Here is a 27,937-nt window from a genome sequence, read left to right as displayed (position 1 = left end):
CCGCCCCGCCCCGCCCCGCCCCGCCCCGCCCCGCCCCGCCCCGCCCCGCCCCGCCTCCGCTCGCCTCCCCGCGCCTCCCGAGCCCGCGGCCCCGCCGTGACGCAGTTCCGCGTGACGCATTCCGTGTGACGTAGATCCGCGTGACGCTCTGGGCGGGCGGATTTAAAATTGCGCGGCGGCGGCGGCGGTAACGGTAACGGCCGGGCGGGGACAGCGAGAGCGCTCTGCGGGGAGCGGGAGGGCAGCAGCACCAGCGCCCCCACCCCTCAGCCGCCGGTGTCCGTGAGGCGGCGGTGAGTCCCGGGCTGGCCTCGCTGCTGAGTGCCCTGGTCGCCTTCGGTGGGGTTTAGACGCGCTGTCAGGGCGAGTGGGTGGAGCTGCGCCCAGCTCTGCCGCGCTCCTACCCTTTGATTTTCTTGCTGGCGTGTTGGCTCTGGCAAGCTCTGCTCTTAAATCTCTGCTTGAACTCTGTTCTTGCAGCGTCCTGGCTTACATCAGCAATAGTGTGGGCAGCAGGACCAGGGCAGTGATTGTCCCCCTGTACTCGGCACTGGTGAGGCCACACCTCGAGTGCTGTGTCCGGTTCAGGGCTCCTCAATTCAGGAAGGACACTGAGGTGCTGGAGCATGTCCAGGGAAGGGCAACGGAGCTGGACCACAAGTCCTATAAGGAGTGGCTGAGGAAGCTGGGAGTGTTTAGCCTGGAGAAAAGGAGGCTCTGGAAAACCTTATCACTCTGGAACCACCTGAAAGGAGGGTGTAGCCAGCTGGGGGTCGGTCTCTTCTCCCAGGCAACCAGCGACAGGACACAGTCTCAAACTGCGCCAAGCTTAGGTGGGACAGTTGGAGGAATTCCTCTACAGAAAGGGCAACTATACACTGGAATGGACTGCTATCGTGAATGAGTGTGTTAGGGCTGCTTAAAGAACCACCACACCTGCCCAGCATGGTGGTGGAGTCAGTGTCCCTGGAGGTGTTTAAGGAAAGGCTGGATGTAGCACTTAGTGCCATGGTCTAACTTACAAGGCGGTGTTTGGTTGTAAGCTGGACTTGATGATCTCTCAGGTCTTTTCCAACCTAATTGATTCTGTGATTCCAGAGGCTGATCACTTGCTATGTTTGTGAAAATTCAGTCTCTCTGTGGTTGGTCCTAGCTAAAGTAATGTAATAATGCAGCTTCTTCCCTAGACACAGTGAGGTCATGAATACACTGCCCTATGATTTGAGCTAAATTTCTGTTGTCATTTGTGAGCAGTGGAACTGGAAGCAAAATGAAACACAGTTTGTATTAATAATGTGTTTTGGTAATGTTTGTAGTAGGGGAGGTTTATATTAGTTATAATTCAGTCATTTAAGCCCATCCCACAAATAAAATATAACCTTTGTAGAGGGCAGAAGCTGGCATTATTTTCCTGAATTAATTCTGTTTACTTGCAATTCCCCCCTAATGCCACTGTGGGGACAATGGTATTCATATTCCAGTTTGATTTATATTCTGCATGCATAGTCTGAAGAGAGCCATATTATTATCTCAGATTAGGTTTTCCAGTTATTATGCTGTGATACTGGGAGATCATTTGCAAATGAATGGGTAGGCTCAGAATTAGCGGCTCGGGAGCTGATGTATGGCTGAAGTGCTGTAAACAGTATTTGTGGTAGTCTGGCCTTCTTCCCAGTGGACTGAACTGAAAAATTTCTCAAGCTCTTTTGCTTTTGGAACCTGTAGGCCTGAAGTCACCAAATATAAAGAAAGGCAAAACAGCAGGTTTGGAATAAGCACTGACACTTTCATCAATAAAACAGTTGTTTTAAAAGACTGTGGCTGCTCCTTTATATTTCTGGAGTATAACATAATCGATCTTTTTTCCTTCTTCTTTTTTTTTTTTTTTTTTTTTTTTTGATCTAATGTACAGGTCTACTTGTTTATTCTGAGCCTTTGGAAAATCATTGTGGCTTTTAGAAAATAAAATATCCTTAGATCCTGGATTTTCCAGTACTGAGGGATTGTGATTTACAGCTCAGTCACAATGAGACGAAACTCAAGTATTGCTGGAAACAGCGGTCGGCAATCTATGATGGCACTGAGAGTGCAGGACAACAACAAGATGGGTCTTCAAACACCTCAGATGTAAGTCTTGCTGGTCAGGTTGCTAAAAATAAGTATATAAAACTAATTCTGAAGAGATTTATCATAGTGTGTTTGAGTGTGTGAATAGGAACTGAGGGAAAAAATGGAAACAGTGACAAGAAGGCTCCTTGCAGCCAAGGATGTTTGCACAAGTGCTCCAGTTTTGCAAAAATACTTCCTTTAACCTTTTTGTGTACCTGTGTCATATTTCAAACAGTAACACTTTCTTACATGTTTCTTAGGAGGTGGCTGAGTGCATCAGTTGACCTTTCTAGGATGTTGCTGTGATGAAGGTGCTTAGGAATATATGACTGCATGTATAGCTCTTGTATGAGCAAAACATGAATTGGTAGAAATAGTCACTTGAATCCTTCTCTCTTCCTCAGGAAGGACAGAAGCACCTTTGGGAAGCTGAGCCTGAGCAAACCTACATCTGGAGCTTCAGAAAGAAAAGTCAGCTGTTTTGGGAAGGGGTATGGATAGCTTTTGTTCTCAGCACTGTAAATTAAAACAAAAAAGGTCCTATGTAATTTTGGTATTTTTCTTTCTTGACAGATTTTTATTATAGGGAATAATGGAGCTGAGGTAAGCTGACCTTCAGGTCTGCCTTCCTCCAGTCCTTGATCACTAAACAATAATGCTGTGGAGTAGAAATTGCTTTGGGAGCTAGTTTTTTTCTCTTGGGAACGATGTGCACTGCAGACCTCAAGAGTATCTCAACACATTTTCCTGTTTAAGGAAGACCAACATCTGTAATACACTCTGCCTTAGTTTCTTCTCTCTAAGATACAAACCTTCCAAAAATCTATGATCTTTCTTAGTTCATGACTTTCTGTGTTGTGGGTATCTCCTTTCATAGGACCCCAATGTTGCAGGGGTCTATTTCTTTTAAGTATTCCTTAAATATTTTAGTCTTTATTTACAGTCACCAACATGATTTTTTTCTTCATCTTTGGGGTATTTTTCTGCTCTCTAAAAGTTTGTTTCTTTCAATAAAATGAAGAAAGTATTCATCTAGGATGCAGTAAGCCCTTTATGGTACATGTGACTTGTGGCTTCCAGGTTGATTGGAAAAACAGTCACCTTAAATTAAGAGACCTTCAACAAAACTTCATTTGTATAACAAAGGAAAACATAAAAATAGCAGTTGTTGTGACTTAAACGTTGAGTTCTTCTTTATATGTATTGTCACAAGACCTGTATTTATTGTCTGCTCTTAGAGCGAGTGGGGCTGGAGGGTCGCGCAACAGCCAGTACAATGTGTTCGGGACCGAAAAGATAAAGGATCCCAGGCCCCTTCATGACAAGGCATTCATCCAACAATGTATCAAGAAGCTTTGTGAGGTAACATATTAACCTATTCACATATGTTACAAGGTGTAAAATGTACTAATCAAAATGCTTATTTCTCTTGATTTCAACCCCTTTTTTTTTAGTGATTGGTATTCCATGTTTTGTTCCCACAGTTCCTCGTTGAGAATGCTTATGCCCCTAATGTTTCCATGAAATCGCTACAATCTCCATCAGTTAAGGACTTTTTAAAAATCTTCATCTTTATGTATAGATTCCTATGCCCTTCTTATGAACTGCCTGACTCAAAATTTGAAGAGGAGATTCCCAAAGTTTTTAAAGAGCTTGGGTAAGATGATTATTGTTAGTCTCCTGGGCTAAATAGATATGCTATGGCTAGAAATTTAAAAGCTCAGAATTCTGCATTGATAGTTGGGGAGAATGGAGAGGTTTCTTCATTCAGATGAGACTCTAAAAGTACAATGTTGTGATTGTTTTGTTTCATTTTTGTTTAGCTCTAGGTAACTCTCTGACTTTCAGAGTCTACTATACATTTTATATTTGAACTTGCAGAACTACTAGCTCTTGGAATCTTGCTTTGTAATGTAAAATTTAATCGCTTACTTGTATAAAACTTAGAGACAAGACACAATTTTCTTTTACAGACCTTTCTTTTCATTCAGTTAGAATCTACTAAAATTTCCAGAATTTTGGATCAAGTTAGTTTAGTTTAAAATATGTTTTCCTGCAATTTTTCTCATTCTGCTTTCAAAGCAGAGTGTGGAAATAACAAAAATGACTGTTAAGGTGAAAAAAACAACTAAGTAGCCAAGTGGTTTATTGCTGAATTTGTTCAGTGTTTGAAATCATTAACACCCCAACGTTTTCCAAGAAAGAAAATCCTCTGCCTGTTGATAATTGTGTATTTTCAGTCTCATTTAAAAAAAAAAAAACAACAAAGGAGTGTATTTTACTCCTGTAGATTTGAACCCATGATGGTGTGAAAGTGCTGGGCTCCATAAATGTAGGTGTAAATCTGTTTTGCTCACTTCACTTTGTTCTCAGCACTTTAATAAAATTTTGTTTTAATCTGTAACATCTGAAACTGCTGACCTAGCTTGAAATGTTGAAAAGGATTACACTCTGCTGCACCAAGAGTGTAATTCTGGATAAAATGACTAATTCTGGCAACTCACTTTAAGTTGTCTTTTGAGAGTTCAAGAAGCATCTGGATGACACTCTTAATCATATGGTTTAGTTGTAGGCAGTGCTATGAGGAGCAGGGAGTTGGACTTGTTGATCTTTAAGGGTCCCTTTCAAATCAAGATATTCTATGAATCACAAAATGAGAAACCCATGACAATTGAGTAAAATAGTGCTGTAAGAACTCAACTTACTTCCTTTGATGTACAGTATAAAGTACAATTGAGTTTGCTCTTCCTTTTGTGTCTTCATCTACATTGTGCTTCTTTATTCTCAAAATGTACTGGTTTGTTTCCATCACTGTTTGCCACAGCTATTAAAAATGTATTTTCTTTGGCCTTATAGGTACCCCTTTCCTCTTTCAAAAAGCTCCATGTACACTGTGGGAGCACCACACACCTGGCCTCAGATTGTGGCAGCTCTGGTTTGGTTAATTGATTGTGTCAAGGTAACATTTGTCTTAAGATAAATATTTCCACTTTGCAGGCTGGAATGTTAGTTTCAATACAGATGCAGTAAATATTTTCTACAAATCTCCTTGTTTAACATATATGTAAAGAAAAAGGTAGGTGTTCTTAGCTGTCATCTGGGAGCTGACCCTTAGCCTTATGTTTTAGTAACTTTTAAATAAGCTTTTCTTGTTACATTATGATAATTCTTTTCTTTAAATGTATGCACTGGACAAATTAATGTATAAAAAAAGGTGGGGAAGTGCTGACATAAATACATTAAATGTGAGAAGTTAATGGGTATAATCACTGAATAGAACTGGTATCTTCAGTGCAGATGTTGTGACATCTGCCATTCTCCCCTAAATTTGAAGTTGAAGGATGGAATTTTCAATTTAAATTACTCAAATGTCCTGTAATTCTTATACAGAGTGGCAAGTTTTGTGTTTGGGTGGGGTGTTTTTATTTAATTTTGGTTTTGTTTGGTTTGGGCTTTTTTTTTTTTTTTTTTTTTTTTTTTTTTAGTAGTGGTAACTGTTGTTGCTGCCAGCTCAGGTCTGAGCAAAATTTGGAATCTGTGACAGAAGTTCTCCACTGCTGAATTGAGCACCCATGAAAATCCTGTCCTTTTTTGCTGAAAAGACACAAGACAATTTGGCAGTGTTCACTGTCCAGTTCATGCCTCCTTACCTGTGTGTTTAGTCAACTAAGCACAGGCTCATTACAACCTGCTTGCTGAAATCCTAATCCATAATTTCTTATCATGAAACCAGTATGAAAACTAATGGATGTCTTCACATTTGCTCTTTGTGTGTCCACCTCTGCTTTTCAGCTGTACACTGCCATGAGGGAAAATGCGCCACCGTTTGATGAAGGACAGAACTGGGGAGGAGAGACAGATGATGGAATTGTACATAATAAGGTACCATAAAAAGTAAATGAGAATCAGAATTGCTCGACTGAACTTTGCCATGTGCTGTAACGACACAATTTAAATACAGTTTAGATTGTTGTGTCATGTATTTATAGATTCTGTTCCCTTTTATATTCACAATGCTTTCTAGGAAGTAGAGTAGCATTTTATAAAAAGCCTGATGAACTATTTCCTGAGCAGGCATCATGGCCTGTCTATTGATGAAGACAGAGTATTAAACAGAAATGCCTTATTCTCCAGTTCTCCTTTGTGGAGAAAGGGAATCATTATGCTGCTTATTGTTTTAGTAGAGTTTCTGGTATATTTTGCTTTAGCACTCAAGACTTTGGAGGTTAATAGCAGTGCAGTGTAAAGACAGTGACTTAATTCTAAATATAGTTGCTTCTGCCAATATCTACTCAGTTTACTATGTAAAAATTGGTTGTAAAGTTTTATTTCTGAGACACAAAATAGGGTGGCAATGTAATTCAGGCACTTAAAAATCCAATAGCTTGCTTTCTTTTTAATTTATCATAGATTATTAGTACTACTCAGATTTAACTCAGTGTTAATTCACAACAGGTGTTTGGAAGGGGTTGCATTATAAGCTAAAACATTTAATTAGAAAATTGCAAAAATCAAGTTAAATCATAATTTTGGACTAAGGTTACAACCTGATGGCTGGCAAGTAAAAATGTTTTTAAACTAAATATGTTCTTCTACACTGACACTTATGCATATATGTTGATACAAAATTCACAATACTGGTGTAATTGCTTCTGAAACATCTGTAACTTAGTGTCTAGCAAATTCTTTTTAGGTAACCTTTCTTTAATTCTAGATTAGTTCTTTGACATCTGCAGATTGGAATTTTAATGGTCGTATTTCCTGAAGAGGTCTGTTAAACAGATCTACATTTTCCATAAACTAGCCTGAGAGAATCATATGCGTCAAGATAAAAAATTCTTTAATATTGTACCTACAATCCTTGTAAAATATCCCAGAAAAATATAGCATTTCCAGACCTTTCTTAATGTGAATTATAGGTGCCTCCTTCTGCTTGAATATAATCTTTTGACATTCTGTGTTCAAGGGGAGGAAAAAAGTTGACTTTACAGAAGTACAATCAAAACAGTGAAAGATATTTTTGGTGTCTTAAATTCCACTGATTGAATAGCTTTAGACTATCCAGATATTTTACAGGCTTTGGAATTGTTGAAATGAAAGATTTTTAAATTGTTTGCAGCTTTTCATGGACTACTCTGTGAAATGCTACGAGCTTTTCATGAAAGGGAGAGATACTTTTGAAGAATTGGATGCCGAAGTGCAGTCAAAATTAAGTAAGTTTTCAAGTTTTAATTAATATTCAATTGTGTTACTGGTTTCTTTTCTCCTAGCATCAGTTTGTTCAGTTTACAAGTGAAAGTGATCTGAGATAAGGGAACTCTAAATTCCTAAGTACCTTTCAGTTACTTCAACTTTTTACCAGTACAGATGGATGGGTCGTGATCTGCTCTCAGCTGTAGCTGTGTCACCTGTTTTTTTAATGGCTTTGTGGCAGAAAACCAGTATACAATTCTTCAGATGCAAATTCCATCTATGCAGATGACTCTTGTTTCTGTCTGACAAAGTTAACAAGTAAAAAAAAAGAAAAATATTGTCAGAGGATGCACACCTAATAAGAAAGAAAGTTCAGCTTTTAAAGCTCTAAAAACAGTCTGCAAGAGCTCCAAACTGTGTTGTGAGGGTTCCTGTTTATGATTCACTATGCACCTGTGTTTGTCTCCAGGGAGGTAGAAAACTGTTAGGTTTTTTTGACTCACTCATTTCACCACCTATAGAAATACAAACAGAATTTGAGAACAAGCAAGAAAAACATTTCTTGCTTTCTTTGCTCTCCTATGAAAAGCCAGAATAAGGACACTTTGTTTGCAAACTAGAGTCATCAGCTGGAGAGGGAACAAGCTACCACAATGCTACTGGATATTAGTGGGAAAAAATAATCACCCCATTGTTTGGCAAAGGCTAAGTGAAGTTAGGGAGGAGATTTCTCAAGAGGCAAGGAAGTATATGGATAAGAAAGAGGTTGTTAAATAAGTTTGATCTGTTCTAGCTTCGCAAGGTAGTCTGACTTGTATACTATCCTGTGGTGTGGGCTGTATGAGAGTTTGGAAACTCTTTAACTCACAGGAGTGACTTTGAAGTCTTTTTGACATAAGGACTGAGAAATCCATTTCTCTTCTTGTTTGTTTTGGGGTTTTTGCCTGGTTGCATTTTAATGAAAGGTTTTTCTGATGGGTTTCTTGGTTGTTTTTAGTTATTTCTTTAGTGTAAAAGAATTGTCCAGATAATGGGTATTTACTGTGCTGAAGCTAATGTTCAGATACTCAGGTGGTGATATTAAGTGAGATTAATTTGTAACCCCACTCTCTTTTCCCCTCTCCCCCAGAGGATTTATTTAATATAGATGAATTCCAGATAGAAAGTTTAGCAGCTGAAAACAAAAGACTTCAAGAAGAGATTGCAAGACTAGAAAAAGAAAAGGAAAGCGAGCCGGTTAGTAAATTATGTCTCTGTTTTTATGGTGGAGTTGAATTTTATGTTATTGACCATTTCTGAATGAAGATACTTATGATACATAACACATGGAAAAGTATTTTCAGTGCTTTGAGATTTTAATTAGGACGGGTTTTTACAGACTGTACCATTATAAGACAAGGCATTTTCTGTGGAGTCTTCAGTCAATATTTGTTTAATGATGTGCAGATATTTCCAGGTAATAAGGTCTTGTATTGACTGAAATATTAATAAAATACTTGAACCACTTTTTTTTTTTAATATAAATCTCAAAATTATTTTTTCTAAATGTGTTGGCATGAGGCATGGGATTCAGTGGTAACAATATATTTTAGGGAAAATGTTTTGCTTGAAAAGCTGGATTCTGCTTTTAATGCACCATGAGTTTAAAAATGGGTTAGTGGCTGTGCAGGTGGCAAACTGAGACTCCTGCCAACTGAGCAAAATGTGTGCTGGGTTTATTCCCAGCTTTCCATGCCCTAGTTTTATCTGCCCTCTGTATATTATTATAATTAAGTTGTGAACTACCTGTAATAAGAATTTTCTAAATGCAGGGTCTAATGCAAATGAGAGACTTAATGCTGAAATACAAGAATCTTTTTAACCTCTATGCTGTTATTTTAAAGGTGCTTGACTTGACTCAGCTGTCAGAGATAAAAAATTATTAAAGTTCTTTAGTTTTATATTTGTGCTATTGATATTGACCAATTACTCTACTGTCTTGTCTGGAAAGTGAAGTCATTAGCTTATATTAATCTAAGAGTGGTTGTTCTTTTCACTCACTTCCTAGGATCGTAGAGTAACGCTACGAAACGTGAAATCATCTCTTCAAGCTGATGTCCAGAAATACCAGGCTTATTTGGCTAATCTGGAATCTCATATAGCCATCCTTGATCAAAAAATGGAAAGTGTTAATGATGAAGTTGAGACAACGGGTAAGAAGGCCTTGATCACAGCCAGGACAGTGAAGCTAGAAATAGTCTTAAAATAATTCTAATTCTTAGCTTGAGGACAGAGCGAGATACTTGGAGTATGATGATGCTACAAATAAACTTTCCAGAATGAATTGCTAATCAAGATTTTTCTTGTCTAATAGCTGTTAGTACACTAGAGTAGTGAAATGATAATGATATGTAATAAATAATTATATTATTTACTCATAAAATACGGAGGTTAGGTTGAAGTATATAGGCTGGCATCTTATGTCCATTTCACAAATGTTTTGTGAACTTAGAAATGGAAGTAGAAGCAATGAAGCAGGAGAATGCCCGGCTCCAGCACATCTTTGATAACCAAAAGTACTCCGTTGCGGACATTCAGAGAATAAATCATGAGAGAAATGAGTTGCAGCAAACTATTAACAAGCTGACTAAGGAAGTGGAAGCAGAAGAACATCAGCTGTGGAATGAAGAGCTAAAATATGCTAGGAATAAAGAAGCGGTATGTGAAAACCCCACTACACTGCGGTGGCTGTCAGTTTTCATCATGAAAGCTTAAAATTGGAGTATTGCTAACTTCTTTCCTAAATAATCTAACAACACCATACATGTATCTAACCAGGCAAAACTGATAAGAATGGCCTCTGTTCATAATATCTCTGAAAAATGTTTCTTCCCCACCCCCCCCCCACCCCCCCCCCACCCCTTTTTCTGTTTTGTGCTTACTGGAAATGTATTCTTTTCTTTTCTGGATCGTAAGAGATGTAGCTAGAATATGCAGCACTGTCAGCTCTCACTGCTATAGCATTAAGGCCTTTGATAACATTAGCATGCCAATGCTTTGATAACACAAGAAATTTCAGGCTGATGTTAATATTTCATAGCAAGGAAGTATGGCAAAACTAGTGAATTTGAATCAATTGCTTTGCATGCATTTAGGGCCAGATTAGTCATTTATGTAGAAGTGGTAACATCTTTCAAGGTGCAAGTTCAATCGCTTCAAACAGAACAATGATATAGTCCTGTAAGTGATGGGATTTAAAAGCTGCTGCTTTGCCAGATGGAGAACTAAAGAAAAATACTCTCAAATTTATTTGGTATTTGGCAAGGTTACCCTTTATCAAGCACTTGTATTAACTTAAATTCCTTATGTGCAAGTAAGAAGCACGTAAAACTGGAAAAAAAACTAGGGTTCTTTAGTGTTTGTATATAAATAGCACTCATTAATTAGAAATTAGAGCATTTAATAAGCTTTGTTTAGAGGCATGCTCAAGTTAGTTTGTTATAAGGATATGTGGCTGTGTGGCATTTCCTGTCAAAACTAATGAGAGAAGGCACATTGACATGATGGTTGGTTTAGTATTGGTTTAATTGGATGATTGTTTTAGTATTATTGTCCAGCATGTTTTTACTTTCCTATCAGCTAATTCTCAAAAAGTTGAGGCAGGTAAAATTATGGCAGATGAATTTGGAAAACCACAGTTGAAAGCATCCAGTGTCAGCCATATACACTGAGAAACTTTGCTGAGCAAACTGCTGGAATGGCATTACATACAGCTCTTGAATACTGTGGTGTAACAAGGAATCACGTCTATACTGAGCAACTCAGGAACTTGTTTAAAGTACTATATGAATACTTTTTGCAAAGCTTTCCACTTGTATCTCTTCTATGATTAAAGCCCTCTTCTCCTCTGAGCAGATTGAAATGCAACTGGCAGAGTATCATAAACTGGCGCGAAAGCTGAAATTAATTCCAGTAAGTGCTGAGAATTCCAGAGGCCACGACTTTGAGATTCAGTTTAATCCTGAGGCAGGACCAAATTGCCTAGTCAAATACAGAACTCAGATCAAGGTAAGTAAAGTCAACACTAAAGGCTTTGGTTACCAGTCACAAAAAAAAATGTATTTCTTTGGGAATGCTGGAAAGGTCTCTCAATCTCACAATGAAATGTCATTGAAAAGCTTGTGTGATGAGTCACCATAATGACATTTTAGTATATGAAAGAAATTTGGTATTGGAGAATACAGTAGCCTAAATAAAAATAGAAGGAAAAGATGTACTGGGGTGCATCTTGGTTCAAATAAGCAAATTGCATTAACCAGATCTTCTTGTATGCGTATTTTACAGGCTCCCCTCATGGAGATCATCAACCAGACTGAGGAAGAAATTAGTAAAGCCACTCAACAGAAAATTACTTTGGAAGATACTTTAGAACAGGTGTGTTGGTTAATGAAGATTAGGGCTATGATACCAACCCTAAAACCTTATGTGCTGCTTTCATTCAACCTTTTGCAGGGGTGAAGAGTGGTGTGGTGGGCTGGTTTTTGTTTGGGTTGGTTTGTTGGATTGGTTGGGGTTTTTCTGAGGACAAGTAGAGGGGGAGAAGCTGTGAGAAAACTGCTTTAATTGTGATGAGACCTAGAAGTTTTTCCAAGAATTGGTGTCTTTGTTGGTTTAAATATTGTGTATTCCCTGAATTAAAGTTTATGTAGCTTACATAATTGACCATAAACATTGGAAATACTTGTTTTTAATAAGTTGCCCATTCCAGTTGATTGTGTGGCTTACCATCACTGACAAATTGTTGTCAGGAAGATTTTTAGCAATATGGGTTCGGGACGGATTGAAAGTGGGAGAATTTTATTTTCCCATTCTTCTACCTTTACCTTGGATTTTATTGCTGAGCATGATGTTGTGTGGTATGGAATGTCCTTTTGGCTGGCTGATCTGGCTGTGCGCCTTCCCAATTTCTTGCCTATCCCTGCGCTACTCAGTGAGGGGCCCTGGGAGGGATAGAAAGCCTTGGAATGCTGTGCAAGCACTATTCAGCAATAGCCAAAACACTGGTGTTACCAACACTGTTTTAGCCAAACAAAGAACAGTACAGACTGCTATGAAGACAGTTAATGCCATCCCAGCCTAGCCTTGAGGCGGCTGGTTGTGGGGTCTGTAGCTCAGACCCAGGAAGCTGTAACCGGTCCAGAGAGATGGCCCTGCGAGGAACTGTCTTCCCGAGGCCTGTGCAGCTTTCCCTCAGCCACTGGAGTGCCTTTGCAGAGAGGCTAACAGCTCTTTAGTGATTTTCAGCTGGTAATTTCAGCTCTTGCTCTGCCAGGCAGTCTCCAGGCCAGACCAGGAAGAGAGAGACGAGAGGCCTGTGTGGTATTCCCGCATAGGTGGCTTTATTGTCTTGCACCCGTGGAAGTCTCCCGACTGAGCTAGCCAGGCTTCTTTTATGGGGATACAGAGGTGGGTGTGAGAGGGTAAAAGCCAATGGATTACAAAGGATCTACATAGGGTCTCCCAGAGGATCATGGGTCTGTGTCCTCTCTTGCCGTAACTGAAGAGTGCTGCTTTTTCCAAGGGGATTCTGCTGGGAGGTTGTGCAACCTCATTATCAGCAGACCTCTCTCCAGGGCAGGGGCTGGGCATATCCCACATAGCCTGGTTTAATTTTTTTTCTGAGCTACCAGGTTTTGTTTCTGATGGCATGGATTTGTATGTTGGAATTCTTTTTGAACTATATTTCCTTGTTTATGTTTTCATCCTAGGTGAACGTAATGGTAGAGGACAAGAAACGCAGTGTGAAAATGCTGACAGAAGAAGCTGAAAAGCTGGATGATCTTTATCATCAGAAGCTTAAGGTAGAATTTCTTACAGGTTGATGACAGCTTATCTTTAGTGATATCCTTATCCTTAATCTTTGTATTTATAGATAAGTTTCTGGTTTGCATTTTTGTTTGGGCCTCTGCCTTTGCCTTCTTCCCTTCCTCTTACAGGATTTTTTCATTCTTTTCAGGAAACCAATTTGATGCTTCCTTAATTGAATCAGTTTTCACTTTCTTGTAAGAGAATCTGGCATCATACTATAGCAGATCCTGTAAATCATAAATTACTGCATCTAGTAATAAAAGCAGCAGCAGTCATCTGACCTCAAGATATCTCAGAGCATGTGCTTGAAGGAGATTTTAGGATTAACAGAATCTGCCTTGTCTAATCAATTTATATATAATAAATACATCTACAGTTTTTAGTAAGCATGTTAAATCAGCTTCTGTAAAAACTAAGGAAAATATTGATTGACCAAAAGCATGTTAAATATTTTAATGTTCTGAAACTGTTTCTTGCTTTAGATTCCTTTCCTAGCACAGGAGCAGTCCCTATCATTTTCCTCACTTGTAGTTTAGCAACAAAACGTAGCCCTCTCAGTTAAAAACTGAGTGGCTATTTTGGTACCTCCCAACTTTTCTGACAGCACAGCTTTGGTAGGGCTGTGGTGCCCTGCAGAAAAATGTTCTTTGAACTAAAATAGTGTTTACCATAAATGCTCTTGTAAATCCAAAGTCCTGTGCTATAGCCATGAAACAGGGTTATTTCACTGCTAATACCTGCTGGGTTGGCTAAAGGCAATTAATTTAGTTTAGTTTTTTCAAATCACATGAAATTTAGCTTTTGATCTGTGCTCTTGCATGTACCTTGCTCTAAAAATAAGCTCGTAAAATACACAGTTGCCACCAGATGTTTATAATAAGACATAGTCATGTAATTCCTCTTGTAATTTTTAAAATGCTGTCTGTAAGTCTTAAGTATTAAAATTACTTTTGAAGGATGATGTTTCAGTAATCTACCAGAATTGCATGTTGAACTGATGGCAGAATTTTGTTTGGCTTTGTGGATTGTATAGCATCAATAGTGTCATTCTCCTTGAAGAGATAATTACTTAGAATTTTACTCTCTGACACAAAAAGGAAAAGCTGTGTTCTTACTCAAATGGGATTTTATTTTTTTAATCTAGAAACAGTTGTTCATGATGTGCCATTTCTAAGCTATTTAGGTTATCTAAAGAATACTTTTTGAGTTTAACTTTGAAGGGAAAATACCTGCAACACAGGCCTTTAAATATGGTTGAAGGCATAAAGAGAAGGTTAGGCTTATTCAGGGAGGGAGATGATACAGAAAATACCTTAAACTTTAAGTTTGGGAGGGATGTCCTTGGGGATTTTTTATTCAGTTCTGAACTTGGAGTTACTTGTGTTAATTTTGAATTTAAGCATTAGGATGTAATGAGGTAATAGAAAGAAGAAAAAAAATCCAAACTATTCCTGAGCTATGCAACTTTTTCCCCCTCTTTCCTTGTGACTATAGGAGACAGAAGAGGAAGAGCAAAAATGTGCAAATGAACTGGAATCCTTAAAAAGGCATAAACAATTACTTGAGAGTGGTGTCAACGAAGGTCTCAGTGAAGCCACAAATGAATTGCATGATCTCCAACGACAGTAAGACTCGTAACTTCAATGTTTGCCCTGTTGATTTTGGTTTTTAAAGATATTCTCTTGAACCTAACATAGAGTTGTTTCAGCATGTATCTGTCTCAGCATATTAATTTCACAAGTTAGCAAATGAAAGATGTTTTTCCTCAACAGTATTTTGCCAGAATATTTGTCTGCTATATCAGAACTCCTGTTTTCCATGTAATTTTTTTTTTAATATATATATATATGGTTGTAGCAAGAAAATTAGTTTGTTTCCAACTTACATGACAACTGCATTTTATACCTCAAAGTCTGGAAAGAGTATTCTGACTCTAAGATGCATTGTTTCTTATCAGTTAGCACAACACTGTCTTTTTTTTTTTTTAAGTTGAATATTAATATACTTTAACTTGGTTCAAATTAATACTTATAGAGAAAAAAGTATGGCAAACATGATGATAAATCAGACTTTAGGTGATTGTTTTAAATGCCAGGAATTCTCTAATTATGGATATGATCTTCTGAGTATCTTTACCTTTTAGATATCAAGTTGTTTTGCAAGCAACAACAGAAGAGAACAGAAAAGTTGGTGGTAACTTGAGTCGTCTTATAGAAACGATTGCTACTCATATAGCATCCATAGCGGTAAGCTAAAATTTCATATTCAGAGTTAAATCTCTCTAGAGACGTTTGCAGTTGGAAATTAGAACTTACTCTTTCTAAGGAAGTATCAGTTATTTAGCTGCTGCACTGAATCCATAGATTCTAGTTAAATTTGTTGACAAAACCTTTGGTATAAATAATTAGAACTGATCATTAAGTTTCAGCAGTAACATCCTGTCAGGTTAAACCTGCTTCTGGTAGATGTCTTTCAGGAAAGTGTTTAACTGAAATCAGTTAACCTATGCAATGAATGCTTAAAATGCTTTAGCAGAATCAGTACAATACAGACCATGATAGAGCTAATAGAGCTTTCTATACCTCTTTTCTAGAAATACCTTGATGAACAGAATGTGAAAATTTACAGAGATTATGAAGAATTCATGTCTGAAGATCTATTGTCAGACTTGACCAGCATCCTAGACAGTTATAAAAAGAAGGCTGAAAGTCTCTAATTACTAGAAAGGTGAAGATGAAAATTTTGCATTTTGGAAGCTCTGGTATGATGCCTTCTAAAAGGATGGGTACTACCTGTGTTTAGCACTGAAACTGGTTTTAAGTGTAAGGAAGTATTTATGAACTTTCTTTGTTTCATTGATACAAATACATTAACGAATTAAGCAATATATTTGCATTTTCTTAAAAAAAGGCTTTGCTTACATTCATACTTTCAATATCTTATACATGCTTACAAACAAGTGTGACAGGACGACTGTGGAACAACTGCATTTTGTTCCTTCTTTATAATCAAATCACTTTCCAGGAACATCAGTCAAACAGGCGTACAGTTAAACTGCTAAAATAAGGCAGAGTGAACATCAAGATGGAACAGCAAGTGATAACACAAATGCAGAGGTTACTGACAACTGAAATACTGCTATGGTTTTTGTAAACATGCAAGATTCCTAAATGATAACAGCTATGCTTTCATTTCTAGAGTATAGATTGTGCATTTCATAGCATATGTATGCATTTAGGGCACATGCATGACAGACAGTTCACATCCTCCCCAAGCCTTTGTTTCACTAGCAAGACTAAATGTAAATGTCTGTCTCCTGCTTCTTTAGTTACCTATGAAACTGCCCAGAGACCCCTCTCACATGAGTAAGCAATTCTTTTTAAAATTGAAACCTCTTTGAAAAAGATGATTAGTCCTTAGAAAGTAGTCTTGTAAATAGCCCAGAAAAAGAAAGATAGTAGTTTGAAAAAAAGTTTTGTCTTTAGGTGCTTGTAATCCCAGATGAAGCTTCACTGAAGTTCTTGAATATGTGTACCAGAGAAAGCTCTAAGTAGGACATCAGATGAATACTGGCTGTGTATATAATCAGTTGTAGGTTTGGTTCATGTTAGATACATCAAAATGGTCTAAAATGTCTGTATTCTTCTTGATAGGCCAGTTGGACAGACGCTGTTTTATTTTTCTTCCTCAGGAAAGTAACATAAAATTAGTGTACGGGGAGCTCTGATCTAAATACTTTGAAGAAAGGTTTTCAATGCTATGTGAAAGTAGTATCTTGTTATCTACTCTGTCTATAATTTTGTGTTTAAAAAAATAAATAAAACCCAGCATTTGTGTCTTGGATAGTTTATGATGGTGTATCCTAATAAAATCATTGAAGTATTGGAGTGTTGTTTTTAGAGTTCAGACATTTAAATATATAAAGAGAAAAACAATTTTGCAGTTGCTTAGAAGATTTTAACAGCTGATAGATAATGGAAGTTGCTCCTTAATTCTACAATATTTGAATGAAACATAGATCCCTAGGATATACGATAAAACCCAAGTTAGACCACCTAAACACAGACTGCAATTAAAAACTGAATTGTCTAATTCTAGGCTATTTTTGCAGAATGAGTTAAAACTCAGTTGTCCTTAATATAGTGTGTGAATCTTATGGTTCTGGTTATGAGTATTTTGTTCCAGATATTATGATAATGATGACATTATTTAAGCTTCTAGTTTTCTGTTCTTTTTTCATACTCCAGAATTTTGATTTGACAGCTAGAAAAGTTTTCTGACAGGTGGGAAGTTTTTATGCTTTCTTTTGTTGTCCTCTTTTATCTTTACAGGCTCTTCCTTTTGTTTTCTGTAACAAACTAGTCTTTACTACATTCCTTCTCTTCAGAAGTTTTTTGCTTTTGTGCTCTCTTTAACATTTTTGTTACCTAAAGCAATGTTCTTTTAAGGTAGCAAAACTATGACCCAGATAGGAGAACCACATTCCTTTAAAGTATGTGCTTATTTAGGGGCTATGCTCTCTCTTGGCTCCCCTATACCTGTTTGTCTCTGCTTCTGTAACTGATCTTGTATTTCTTAACAGCTGTAGGTTCCTTGCCATGTGCAATATTCAGTTGATTAAACGAAAGCAAAATAAATGGCATTTCCAAGGACTTTATATTAACCCTAATGAAAATGGGTTAAAGAATCGAAGTCACAATGCCTTCCCTTAATGCACTGGCCAATGTAACATTCTGAAGTTAAAGTCCCAAAAAATTCCATGTTTGTAACATTGGCAACATGTTTTTGTTATTAGTCTGTATGTTGGTGAAGCTAAACTGCCTTTAGAACCGCTGCAGGCTTGGGCCTAGGTTCTGTAAAATGCTATAGGGATGTCTGTTGTAATCTAACAGATCAACATCAGCCAATGTTTACCAGGTACTATGTTTTCACAATTTAAAAATGGAGGGAATTTTTTAATCCTTGTTGAATGTGTCCTCTGTGATACTGGAAGTTTATTTTTGATTTGTATTCTGGAATATGGCTTTTAAATTTAGGCAGTAGGCACTAGAACTGCTTTTGGTTCTGTTTGTTTATCGGAATATAAAATCTCAATGAGAGTGTAGCATGGCACCTGTACATTTCAGTAGTATGAGTCATTTGTAAATTTTGGCTTTTGTATGGATACAGTCACCTCATTTAGTGCTAGTGTACCTTTTGTACAGTTTGTATTTTTATACTCAATGAAATTTCTTATGCATTTTTCTATGAAGGATAGATTCTTACTGAAGTGTAGAAATATGACATAAGAACCCAAATAATCTGACTTTCCTCAAGGAAATAAATAATAAATGTTGAACATGCATTGTGTAGAGGAAAAATAAAATACAGAAACATCTTCCTGCAAGTTTTAGAGGAATAAAAATTGCTTTAACCTTTTTAAAAATAGATGGCTTTTTAAAAATTCTTAGGAACATAGGGCCAAGCTGTTTTGACAATGATTTATGTGGTATTCTTTTGGCAATAATCTCACCAACCAGCATTTTGTTATCTTAATATTAAATAACTATTTCCTTTACATGACCACTCTTGCATCTGCTTTTTTTTTTTTTCTTTTAATTTAGCTACAAAAAATAACACTTGATGCTGTAGAAGCATGCTGGAACTCTGTCTGTAGCTTTCTTCTTTTCCCTGGGGTATGTTGTTTTTTCTTATTATGTTGTCAGAAACTCTCACCACTGTCAAGAACTTGATAGTTCATTTTTGGAGTATTTCTTGAGTGCATCATGTAGATTCATTCAGAATGGAAAAGGCTTCCAAGTTCATTGAGTCCAACTGTTAACCCAACACTGCCAAGTCCACCACAACACCATCTCCCTGAGTGCCACATCCTCATGACTTATAAATACCTCGAGGGCTGGTGATTCAACTACTTCCTTGAGCAGCCTGTTCCAATGTTTGACAACCCCTTCTGTGAAGAAACTTTTCCTAACAGCCAATTTAAACCTTCCCTGGTGCAACCTGAGCGTGCTAAGGCTTTAACTTTGCGGTGTCTGTTCAGCTTAACTTGTATGAGGCTTTTGGAACCCTTCTCATCGGTTTTGCCAATGTACAGCAGTGCATACCTATGCAAGCCTTTAGTTCTGAGCTGGATAACAATTTGTGCTCTGTGGTTCTGTAAGACTTCCAATAGTTTGCCTACTTTGGCCTTTAATGGCAGTTCTCATCCCGGCTCCAACTTCCGTGGCAGAATTACAAAAACTTTTTTTTTTTTATTTATTCTTTTTTGGAAGAGTAAGAAAGAAGAAAAAGCCAATAGCTGTAGACATTCCCTTTTCACTAACAGGGGCAGCTCCCTCAGTGCAATGCTCTAGTAAAAAAGGAAGACTGTAGTATCTCATGCTAAGTGACTGTAAAGCAGTGGAGAGTTTGTGAACAAGGGTATTGTCTAGTCATTCCTTATCTACAGGTTATTTGGTATGCAAGTATTTTGAGCACTGCAAACAATCTGAAGAGACTACTTATATAATCTTTCTACTCTTCTCTGGGCTGCACTGTTTTGCTTTAATACTGGAAACCTTAATGTGTCCTTTAGAGCCAGTCAACCGTCCTCTTTTGGCAGGAATACAAAACAGGGAATGTACCTGTTTTTTCAATGCTTGCTGTCTACAGATTTTTGGCTGTGAAAGGGTCCTGGTATGATGAAATCATGTATTGTTGAGTCTTTTTTTGCTTGCAAAGTTGACCACCCTATAGGGCTATTGTATCTTCATTGGGATTTTACATTTTAGGTGCTTGTTGAAAGTTTTGATGGTATTCATTCCTTTTTAAGAAATGGAAGAAGCACGGAAGACGCACAGCCCTCACTGTCCCCACTGGATGAGGGGATACCAATGCCTTAGCCAATGTCATATCTATGGGAAGTGCACTGACATCTTCAGTCCTGTATCAGGGCTTTTTTTTTTTTTTTTTTTTTTTTTTAACCTTGATCTGTTTACAGGATTTTTCTAGACATGACAAATACCAGGTCTGTTGTGCACTTCTGCCCACTGGAGAGTGGACTTATCATGAACCCCAGTTCATAAAGTCCCAGAATTTGCAATTTGCCTGAGGTAGACAGGATCACATCCACCTACAGGATGATTGGCTGTACTCCCTCTATTCCAGAAGTTCTTATCAGCAGCTTCATGAAAACAAGGAGCTTTTGTGATGTGCGGTCTGTATGGTGTTTTCCCCTAGCACCTCATGAATGAGACCACAGTTTTAACTGGCAGTGACCTGATAAGCATTTTAGTCTCAAGAACCCTTTGCACAAGGCAAAGATTTAAAAGGCATATAAAATTGTCTCTTACTCCAATTTCACCTCTAAAGAAACATTTATCAGTTTGACAAGACTCCAAAGCAGAAGGAAAGACAGGTGGTGATGGAATGTGTGTAAATATTTTGAAACAAGCAAGATGTATGTAATTTTATTTCACTTTTCCTACAAGGATTCAGAATAGTGAATGCCTTTGTGTTGGTAGAAATCACGTGGTTCTTCTGAGAACACTGCACACTAGCACAGTCATGCATGACAACTGCTATGCCCAGCTAAAAAGAAAGGCATTCACTATTATGCCTGGAAAAGAATATCTGGCGTAATGAGTTCTAATTATCTGGAATTAGCAGTGGACGTTACATTACATTTGAAATGTAGAGTGGACACCAAATAATGGGGTCTGCTTGACTACTGCTGCATAGTGACTTATTGTCCTCTTCCCCCTTCCAAGGGTTAGGCCATCACTTGTAAGAAAGTCATAAGGAAAGCTGCAGAGCTGAGTCATACAAGACAAGAAACGGAAAACCACAGTCAGAGGTTGCACTGTTCAGACAGGTTTAGGTATTTTAAGAGGAAAACCACTAACTTGAAAGATACAGAATTTTAAATGTATAAAGAAAAAAATCAACGAATGACAATTCAGCATTAATGGGGATCTCTTCCAGCAACTGCTGGATGATTTGATTCCTCAGAAGCTGTTCCTCAGGTGTTTTATTGGGGGTGCTGAGAACACAAATGCTTAGCCTAGAAGATCCTTAAATCACATCTGTCTTTTGTATGTGCTTGTATTGTGTTTGCCTGGTGAGGTTTTGGTAGCAGGGGAACTACAGGTGTGGCTTCTGTGAGAAGCTGCTGGAGGATTCCTCCATGTCCAGCAGAGCCAATCCTTGGCAGCTCCAAAGATGGATGTGCTGCTGGCCAAGGCTGGACCAATCAGAAATGGTGGCAACACCTCTGTGATAACACATTTAAGAAGGAAAAATAAAGGTTATTGTGCAGATGAAATTGTGGTCAGAGAAGAGCAAAGTGAGAATATGGGGGAGGAACAACTCTGTTAACACCAAAGTCAGTGCAAAAGGAGGGGAAGGATGTGCTCCAAGGTCTGAGGTTCCTCTGCAGCCCATGGTGGGAACCATGGTGAAGCAGGCTGTCGTCCTGCAGCCCATGGAGGTACACTGTGATGCTGAGATCCACCTGCAGCCCATGGAAGAGACCAACACCAGAATAGGAGGATGCCCAAGACAAGACTGTGAACCCATGGGAAACCCATGCTGGAGTAGGCTTCTGCCAGGGACCTGTGGAGAGAGGAGCCCACACTGGAGGACTTCGTGGTAGGAATTGTGACCCTGTGGAGAACCCACATTGGAGTAGGCTGTGCCTGAAGGACTGCACACTGTGAAAAAGTGACCCACATTCCAGCAATTTGCAGAGAACTGTTTCCTGTAGAAGGGACCCCATGCTGGAGCAAGGGAAGGACTCCTATCCTCTCCTGAGCAGCATCAGGAACAGTGTGGTGATGAATTGACCACAAACCCCATTCCCTGTCTCCCTGTGCCATTGAGGGGAGGAGGTAGAGCTGGGAAGGAGGGAGGAGTGAGGAGAAGGTGTTTTTAAGATTTTACTTCTCCTTTTACTTCTTACCTGCTCTGATTTTGTTAGTAATAAATTCAGTTAATATCCCCAGTATGAGTCTGTTTTGCCTGTGATGGTATTCGGTGAGCGATCTCTCCCAGTCCTTATCCCAGCCCATGAATTCATTGTATTTTCTCTCCCCTGCCCATCTGCAGAGGGGAGTGAGAGACTGGCTTTGGTGGGTGCCTGGCGTCTGGCCAGCATCAACCCGCTACGGTGCTACAACAAAAACCCTGTGATACATGCTTGAAGAATCTCTGCATGGCAAAATAGAGACAAAGACAGGGCAATGGTTACTGTGTCATCATCCCAAAATCCAGAGTATGGGGCAATGCCATGCAGAGACATAAAACAAATAACTAAGCAGTCAACCGGGCTTGCCTGGGCTTGCTTGGTGCCACTGCTACTGGAGCTGGTGATAAAATCACTCCTTGAAGGTTCAGGAGAAAGAACCCAGGGGAAGGGAAAGGGTAAAAAAAGAGTGTCAAAAGCAAGGCAATGGGAAGAGAAAAGGGAACAAGCAGCCTTCTAGAAAAAAAGAAAAAAAGGCAGCCTTCCAGGAAAAAAGCAAACACTAATGATGCTCAGCTACAAAAAGCCTGGAAGACACTCAGCTAAGACAACAGAACAGCAGTAGCAATTTGAATGGAAAAGCATAGGGTCTTACATATGTGATATGACCTTTTCTGTGACAATGTATTTATCAAGTTTTCCTATTTCTTACACATTTTATAGGAGAGAGTGATGTATTTGATCCCAGTCTTTTAAGAGTGTGATTGGAGGGACTTCTTCAGACATGATCTTAAAAATCTTTGCAATCATAGCATCAACAGTTTTATTAGAATAGTAATGCTTGAAGACATAAATCTTATACTCTAACAGCCTTTCCACAAATTAAAAACTGTTTTCTCCCAATGTGAATTTGCCAGATACATGTTCTCATGTATTTGTTCAAGAATCATTCATGTTTCTTTGTCTATAGAGGTAGAAAGTTTTTAAGGTTTGGTACATCCTTATTAATTTTCCATGAGCGAGTTGACTCTGGGACTCAGAAGGCGCAGTGGATTGCCATCAAACTTATTTCATGACCACTGAATATCTGGCTGCATTCATTTGCCCTTGTCAAAGGTGAATGACAAGAGCTTCTTGCTGGGGTTCCCTTTTCAGAGAAGTTCCCTGCTATTGCCATGGTTTCCCTCAAATAGTTCCATGACAATCCTACAAGAGCTGACAGGCTAAACCCTACAAGTATCCATCTAGTCTGGTGTCCTCCTTCCAAATACGGCTTTGGAAAACAGTGCAAAAAACTACAATGATCAGATATGGAATAACTTGTTTTCCAACTTAAACTCTTCCTACTCAGTAATATTTGGATATTTTATTCCAAGGCTGAAGTATACCATTTTCTGTCTCCTGGGAATAATGTCATTCTTAATTTTTCCAATCCTTAATCTCCTTTCTATTCATATGAAGAAAAAATTGTTTTAAACCTCACTAAATTATTCATTCTCATTACATATTTCGAAGTTCAATCAAATATTTTATGAAAAGTAGATCTTCCTGTCAGTTCTGCAATGTTCCTGACTATAACTCCATGTTTCTTCTTGCTTTGTGAGATATACTAGAAGGTCCTGATTATCTTTCCTATTTTTATACTTTCAACTGTAATACTTTCTTAGTTTGGAAATCCCAGTCATCTTAGGCATGCTTTCCACAACTATTTATAGCCTATCTGTAATCATCAGAGCTTTTGTTTCCATTGGATTTTAAACTACCATGTCGCTCTGTATTTTTGTTAATGAAGTACACAGCGAACAGTGAGAATTTACATGAGTTTTAGCCACAAAGCCCAACTGACAGAGTTAATTTGGACAACATCAGGTTGAACTAATGGTTTGTTGTCCCTCCCCCTTCTTTACCATCTCTCTCTGTTGCCTTCAATTTTTAAAAGTTTAATTTAATCTCTTATCACATCAGTCTGGTATTTCAGAACCATGGACTGTGTTTACAGTCCTCTCAACTCGACTAAGTGGATTGTGTTTCATGAATTTTGTCACTTCATTTGCTCACTAGTTCTTGTCAAGTTACTGAGAAGCAAATGAAAAACAAATTACTAGATAGCACTTCAGTAACCCACTTCCCCACATCTACCTTAGTTTTCATGTTATGATGATAAATCATTGATTAATTCTATGATTTGGGTTCTGTCTCTCAGATGCCTTGGTTTTCTGAATAGTGATGCTGTTGTTTCACACCTCAGTGGCTCAAGTAACGATGTTCTTTTGATTTACACCTCAGGGGTTCTCACTAAGGTACTTTTTCTAACAGGCTGGGTCAAAGGTCCATAGAGTTCTAAATCCAAGATGCCACAGGCTCCTCTTCCTACATATAAAACCTTTGTTACCTTAAGGAGGAACAGCACTTTTTCTTGGATCATTTGGAATTTGTAGCACTGTACCTACAAAGCGTATGTAGGCAGTAGCATCCAGTATCACTAAATAGACTGTGTCACTGCAACAAGCTACTAGAGAGGCTGTGCATTTTCTTCTAGTGAAGACACAGCAATTTTCATTATGTGAATACAAAATATTTACTATCTAAAAATGTCCAGTGCTGGAACTTAGTTAATATTTGCCCTCAATAAAAAAAATAAATCAGATATTTATTCCTTGAATGAAAAAAATTAAATACATGCAGGGTATAACAATAAATAAGTCCTTGCACACACACACAAAAAAACCACTTTCCTGAGCATCATCTGAAATATCAAATGGCAAGATGAACGAATTATTGTTACTCTACTGTTACTATTAATTTTGAAAAGTAACATGGTATCTCACTTTAAAATACAGTAGATAAATATAAACAATCTTCCTTTTTCCAGAAAAGAAATTCTTTTCCACAAGGACTGAAAATGATTACTCAGTTGTTCATAGAACAAAATACTTCATAGTGCAAAATGAAAACTCTGCAACTGCAGGCATACTTTAAATCAGCTTGCAGATAAGCCGAAAGATGAGGAACTTATTTTCATGTAAATTAAGTGCTTGCATTTCAGGTAGAACCATCCCTTCCTCCTCGCCATATTAATTTTGAAACTAGATTAAATAGGTCATCAAGTGTTTTTCCCAAAGCAGTTAGCATTCTAAAATGGAAGTGTTGCCTCAAGGCTAGAAACACAAGTACACTGTAAAACAAAATTTTGTTTAATGAACTCATAAAGTAACAAGGTTTGATACACACTTCCAAATTTCTTCAAGTCATCGTTTAGAGGGACTCTGAGTCACAGCCTGTATAAAAACTACCAAGAGACCTCTCTTAACTGGGTAGTACAAATGCTCTTTATTCTCACAAAACTCCACACTGCTCAGTTCCACTACTCAATTTGCTTTCTTGTAGTCTAACTGGGCCCAGACAATGGTGGCGTTATGTCCAGATGATGCCCAGTCACAAGCAGTGCTCCGCAGGGCTCGGCGTTGGGGCCTGTCCTGTTTAATAACTTCACTGGCAGTCCAGGTGATCAAGCAAACCCTCAGTCACTTTGCACCAAGTTGTGCAGAAGTGTTGATCTGCTGGAGGGCAAGAAGACTGCAGAGAGATCTGGACAGGGTGGATTGATGGGCTGAGGTCAGTGGTCTGAGGTTCAACAAGGCCAAGTGCCAGACCCTGCACTTGGGTCACAACAACCCCAGGCAGTGCTACAGGCTTTGGGAAGAGCCACTGGAAAGCTGCCCAGCAGAAAAAGACCTGAGGGTGCTGTTAGACAGCAGCTGAACATGAGCCAGCTGTGCCCAGGTGGCCAAGAAGGCAAATGGCATCCTGGCCTGGATCAGTAACAGTGTGGCCAGCAGGACAGTGTACTCGGCACTGGTGAGGCCACACCTCAAATCTTGTGTACAGCTTGGGCCCCTCACTACAAGAAGGCCATTGAGGTCCTGGAAAACACCCAGAGAAGGGCAATGGAGCTGGTGAAGGATCTGGCACACAAGTCTTATAAGGAACAACTGAGGGGGCTGGGGTTGTTTAGCCTGGAGAAAAGGAGGCTCAGGGGAGGCCTTATCGCTCTCTACAACCCCCTGAAAGGAGGGTGTATCCAGCTGGGGGTCGGCCTCTTCTCCCAGGCAACAAGTGGTGGGACAAGAGGATATAGTCTCAAGCTGCGCCAGGAGAGGTTCAGGTTGGACATCAGGACGACTTTTTTCACTGAAAGGGTAATAAAGCACTGGAAAAAGCTGCCTAGGGAAGTGGTGGAATCCCAGTCCTTGGAAGTATTCAAAAGGCATGTGACAAGAATTTTTTGTTACTCATTTGTCACCTCTACTGTTTTACAAACCTCCCCTACATGCCATCACAATCCTTTCCTCAAAACTAAGACTCCTTAAAACAGAAGCAGCTACACTTTTTGTGAGGGTTGAATGAGTGGACACTGGGGTAGATTGAGAACTGGGTGAATGGCAGATCCCAGAAGGTCATGATCAGTGGCACAGGGTCTAGTTGGAGACCTGTCATTAGTGTTGTCCCCCAAGACTCAACACTGGGTCCAGTATTGTTTAACTTGTTCAATGACTTGGATGAAGGGACAGAGGCCTCCTCAGCAAGTTAACTAATGACACAAAGCTGGGAGGAATGGCTGATACCCCAGAGGGCTGTGCAGGCCTTCAGAAGGACCTCAACAGGGTGGCAAGATGGACAAAGAAGAACCTTCTGAAATTCAACCAAGGTATACACAGGTTCTGGCACCTGGGGAAGAACAACCCCCTGCACCAGTACAGACTGGGGGTTGACCTGATGGAAAGCATCTCTGCAGAGAAGGAGCTGGCAGTCCTGGTGGACAAGCAGCTGTCCATGAGCCAGCAGTGTCCTTGTCCCCAAGAAGGCCAGTGGGATGCTACAGTACATGAGGAAGAGAGCATCACTAGCAGGTCAAGGAAGGTGATCCTGCTCCTCTATTCAGCCCAAGTGGGGCCATATCTGGCATTCTATGTCCAGTTCTGGGCTCCTCAGTACAAGACATGGAGCTCTGGCAGTGGATCCAGCGGAGGGCAACAAAGATGATTGAGGGACTGGAACATCTATCTTATCAGGACAGCTGTGAGATTTGGGCCTGTTCAGCCTAGAGAAGAGATGACTGAGAGGTGACCTTATCCATGTGTACACGTTTTTAAAGGGGGCTGCCATGAGGATGGAGCCAGGCTCTCCACGGTGGTCCCAAGTAATATAACACGAGGCAATGGGCAGAAGCTGATGCACAGGAAATTCCACCTGAACACAAGGAAGAACTTTACTGTGCGGGTGACTGTCCACTGGAAGAGATTGTCCAGAGAGGCTGTAGAGTCTCCCCTACTAGAGATACTCAAGAACCATCTCGGCACAATTCTGTGCCATGTACTCTCGGATGACCCTGCTTGAGCAGAGATTTGACCAGGTGACCCACTGTGGTCCCTTCCAACCGGACCGCTTCTGAGATTCTGTGATTGTGTTAAACAACAGCGTTGGAATCTGGATCGGCCGCTTTGTTTTAAGGCAGACGAAGCGGGACTTCACACCTCTGCTCCCTCCCTGGCCGCTGCCCGGCCTGTGGCGCGGACGCGCCCGCCGGTGCCTGGAGGGCGCCCGCGGCCCCGCTCGCGCCGCGCTTCCCGCGCCGCCGCCCGCACCGCGCGCGAGAGCCGGCGGGCGGCGGCCGCGGGCGCAGCACGCGCTCCCACCGCCCAGCCCGCCTGCGCCTCCCGTGGCGACGATCCCGATCCCGCTCCCGATCCCGCTCCGGCCCCACCCGGCGGCGGAAGTGGCTCGAGGCGGAGGGCGCCAGCTCCTTCCGAGGTCGCAGGGCCGAAACGGCGCTTTCGCCTGCAGGCC

At 39.6% G+C, this 27,937-nt stretch overlaps 1 protein-coding gene across 1 annotated transcript; it reads left to right on the top strand.

Annotated features, from left to right (window-relative positions):
• The first annotated feature begins 172 nt into the window (after window positions 1–172).
• Window positions 173–17,036, top strand: NDC80 (NDC80 kinetochore complex component). Its single transcript, XM_048289598.1, has 17 exons — window positions 173–293; window positions 1,913–2,127; window positions 2,514–2,600; window positions 3,348–3,471; window positions 3,594–3,766; window positions 4,966–5,068; window positions 5,902–5,991; window positions 7,229–7,322; window positions 8,432–8,538; window positions 9,350–9,494; window positions 9,794–9,999; window positions 11,197–11,349; window positions 11,626–11,715; window positions 13,050–13,142; window positions 14,644–14,774; window positions 15,293–15,395; window positions 15,743–17,036. Exons 2-17 carry the CDS (start codon window positions 2,027–2,029, stop codon window positions 15,863–15,865), a joined length of 1,923 nt encoding a protein of 640 aa, XP_048145555.1. The 5' UTR covers window positions 173–293; window positions 1,913–2,026; the 3' UTR covers window positions 15,866–17,036.
• Window positions 17,037–27,937: the final 10,901 nt, after the last annotated feature.

The sequence above is a fragment of the Corvus hawaiiensis genome, chromosome 30 (genome assembly GCF_020740725.1).
Source record: "Corvus hawaiiensis isolate bCorHaw1 chromosome 30, bCorHaw1.pri.cur, whole genome shotgun sequence".
In the NCBI taxonomy this organism is placed as follows: domain Eukaryota; kingdom Metazoa; phylum Chordata; class Aves; order Passeriformes; family Corvidae; genus Corvus; species Corvus hawaiiensis.
The sequence above is the reverse complement of the archived record's forward strand: the minus strand, read 5'-3'. Positions and strand labels throughout refer to the sequence as shown.